This window comes from Macadamia integrifolia, chromosome 9 (assembly GCF_013358625.1).
Source record: "Macadamia integrifolia cultivar HAES 741 chromosome 9, SCU_Mint_v3, whole genome shotgun sequence".
Taxonomy (NCBI): Eukaryota; Viridiplantae; Streptophyta; class Magnoliopsida; order Proteales; family Proteaceae; genus Macadamia; species Macadamia integrifolia.
The window spans coordinates 586270-589754 of NC_056565.1; the positions used below are offsets into that span (position 1 = coordinate 586270).

The 3485-nt window shown below is 38.1% G+C and overlaps 1 protein-coding gene across 5 annotated transcripts in view; it reads left to right on the forward strand.

Moving 5' to 3' along the window:
- The first annotated feature begins 339 nt into the window (after nucleotides 1–339).
- LOC122089394 (glucan endo-1,3-beta-glucosidase 4-like) overlaps nucleotides 340–3485 on the forward strand; it is an 8098-nt gene continuing 4952 nt past the window's right edge. Inside the window, exons 1-3 of one of the 5 annotated variants that reach the window (XM_042659090.1) lie at nucleotides 340–694; nucleotides 785–1024; nucleotides 2446–2577. In XM_042659090.1, the coding sequence (XP_042515024.1) occupies nucleotides 2511–2577 (67 nt within the window). In that variant the 5' untranslated portion in view covers nucleotides 340–694; nucleotides 785–1024; nucleotides 2446–2510. Of the gene's footprint in view, nucleotides 695–730; nucleotides 1025–1248; nucleotides 1502–2445; nucleotides 2578–3485 lie in introns of those variants that run through there. The other 4 variants (XM_042659092.1, XM_042659091.1, XM_042659093.1 and 1 more) reach the window with 4 other exon arrangements.

Sequence of the window (3485 nt, forward strand, 5' to 3'; positions counted from 1 at the left end):
CCAATCACAGCCTAGAAAACACTTGTATCGAGGTTCATGATTAGGATCATTCCGCCATAGTGGGCCCACCCCCACGGCCATAGATAGCCGAAGGGTCCCACTGTGACAGTGATATCCCAGCCGTTTGTGTACCCAACGAGTATTTTTAATTAATCTGCTCTTAACAATCACTTGAATACAAAGCGCTCCAAAACTTCAACGGTGAAGAATCAATTTATTGTACCAAAAAAACGAAAAAGAAGAACCAATTTGAAATGGGTTTATGCAAAAAGTTTTTAATGCTTTACTCTTTTTATGACTTTCCAGCTGTTGGTGTCTTTCGAACTTAAACTGCAAAGCATCTTCTCACAAATGCGACTTTTGGTCATGCGAAATCCTACTAAATTTTTACTAAAAAAGACTTTTGGATAGACTAGACGAAATATGGAAAGAAAATAAAATCTTAATTTCTTCTACTCAAGAAATAAATAGCGCCAATTTCGAGAAACAGACCTGCGTTTTTGTAGAAAATATAAAGTTTTAAACTTAGGAGCAAAGATTTCCTTCTTTTGTCTTTTTTTATTTTTTTAATGTTTTATTAGAGATAATATATCTGAAAACCTGTAAATGTACTACAGCAAATTGCAGGTTTTGTTTATGCTGCTGATCACTGAGAGAGATTTGAAAATAAATAAATAAAGAAATAAATTTCAAGGTACTTGTTTTCCTCCTTCCTTGTTCTGGGTTTCGTTCAAGTTAATGTGAAGTCTTTTCTTATGTTTTCTATGACGTTTTGGTCTTGTAGTATCGAATTGTATTTGTTAGTATGTGCTACTGTTCAGCTGTGGCCGGTTCTGATTCTACGACAGTGTGCAGCTTTATTGGTTTCTGGGTTCTAAAGTTAAAATATAAAAAAAATCTCTCTGGATTCTCTCTTGGATACTTCTTTCTATACTCAGTTTTGTGGCAACTGAATATGGCTCTGCGATTTTGAAGTCCCACTTGTATGTTAGCTGGAGCTCTTTAGCTTGGGAAGTCGAATCAGGTAAATCCTTCCCCCCCCCCCCCCCCCCGGGGCTCTTCTCTCCTCTCTCTCTCTTCTCTCTCATCTTGTGTGTGTTTGGGTCCTGTTGTGTTTGGGGGGGGGGGGGTCGATTGTTTTGCGTTTCTGGGCATTTTGTTTTCTGGTAGTTTATGGAGTTTTAGCATCCTGGTTGTATACGAGTTTTAGGGTTTTTCCTGTGGACTTGCACTGGGATCCCCTTTTTTTTTTTTGGGGGGGGGGGGGGGGGGTGGGGTGGTGTTCAACATACTTTTTGTGCTCATTCTTCGTCACTAATTCCATTTGGATTAAAGGACAAAGTTCAGATTTGTGTTTTGATTTCGTATAACTGAAGGTAAGAAGCTATTAAGATTGACTGTAGCTGGCTTTGTGAAGCTTACAAACTGTGTAGGCTCACATGATCTCTTCCACTTCCACTCTGCAATTCTTACCCCTAAAATAGCCTTTTTCAGTTCCGAGGTGTGAGTGTTTTTCTGCCTTCTACCCTCCATGATTTCATCTTCTTTTGTATATTGTCTTGTCACTCTGTTTGTTTGTGTTGTTTTTGCTGTGAAGCTTGGTCTTTTCTGGTTTTCTTGCTTCCTTTATGTTTCTAAAGCACTGCATTGAGTCTTCGAATCTGATTTGCCTTTCTTTTTTTTTCCTGGTTGTTTTCTGGCCTTGATGCTTGGAACGTTATTCAGTTGAACATGATGCATGCATACAAGTGATACAACAGATAAACCCTTCCTGAAAGTGTTTGTGTGCCTCTAATATCTGTATGGAAGTTACTGTATTGATGCTGGTCATGCTTAGCTTGCCCATAAGGAATAAGTAAAGCCTTCAGTGCCACAAAGCTTTTGTTTTGTTTCTACTACTTAAAGACATCATCAAAGGGAGTGATTTTCTTTCTAAGTAAGATAATAGTTTTTATATCATTATGGGAATAAAACTTATGTACATGTGACAAACCTCAGCATACCAAGGTGCCATTTGAAAGTCATTGCTGTCTGGCTTTACTCGACCTTGTAGCAGTAGGTTGGTCATCCCATTTGAGCTGCCTTCTTTTATGACTGGTCTTTCATCTTTAAAGCTGTAAGTTTTTGAAAACTGGGGTAAATACATAATGAACTTTTCTCGGATTCACACGATAGGGTGATGTTACTTATGTGAAGCATAATTTAGTTGCTACTGTGTTCAATCTCTTATTGCACTTCCTGGAAGACTATTCAGGTCCATGTGTTTCCTTCTTTGACGTGAGAATTGGTTTCTATTCTGCGGTTTAAAGCCTGGTCATGGCAAATTGTGGTTTTTCTTTCATATTTTTTTTGTTTCTTTTCACTGATATCCCCAGTTCTAATTTGAGGTCTGCATCCCGTCTGTTACTTACCACATCTTTTTTGTGTTTTCTAATTTCTTTACAGTTCAGCGCTGCCTCTGGAGAGAGAGAGAGAGCTGTGAAAGTTTAATTTGGAATTTTAGGGGCCGAATGAAGCCTGGAAAATGGCGAGGAAGTGCATTTTTTCTACTAGCCTTCATGTTTTATGATGTGTCAGGTATTTCAATATGCTTCTTCTTTGGATACTTTTACCACAGGTGACTTTTTGTTTTTCGTTCCTGTTCCTTTTTATTGTTTTTACTTTTCAAATACCTATAATCAAGGTTGGAGATGTAACCATTTCTCTGTCTTTCCATACTGTCTCATTCTTTTTTCCTCTTTGAGCTTTTGGTTAAATCTGCAACCTGATGGTTCTAAGTAATCAACCGGACTGACCAGCTATCTTCCAGATTCTATATAGGTTTAACCCTCTTTTAACTGTTAAGAATTTATCTTCTCATTATTATACACGGTACGTTGTATGAAGGATGAACATTTTGGGTGATATTTGTCCATTCTCTTGCTGCAGTTACTGAACTCTGTTTATTTACTTATGAGATAGCTCTGGATTAAAAGACATGAATAGAACAACTACAACAACAACAACAAATGATATTGAAAGGGCAATGATTTTCCTAGTTTGCAGATAGAGGAGAGCTTCCTCATCTGCACTATATGGACCTAATTATCAAGCATGTAGCATTTCAGTTGTCAATCAAAATCTTGCCTATGTATTATCCCTGCCATCATTGGTTTCATCTGTTTATTTCTGCCTGAAAGCATTGCACCACATGGCAAAATCAGTTTGTCAATTTAGGTCAAAATGGATGGCCAGCCAATGCACATGGTACTCTTATCTGTCCAATGGTTAGAATTTTCTACATCACCCCTCACCTCATAGCACAACTAAAAATACACTGGAGAAAATCCATCAAATGGAGAGTCACATGGTGGAGATGGGCCCTAAAATTTCCTACAAAGCTGGTCCAATTGAGGAGTTAGCACACACATTGGGTTTTTTCAACGAGTTTGATCTCAAGTGTTGGTGCCATCATCAATGTATTTGCCAACTATGCTTCCCCCCCA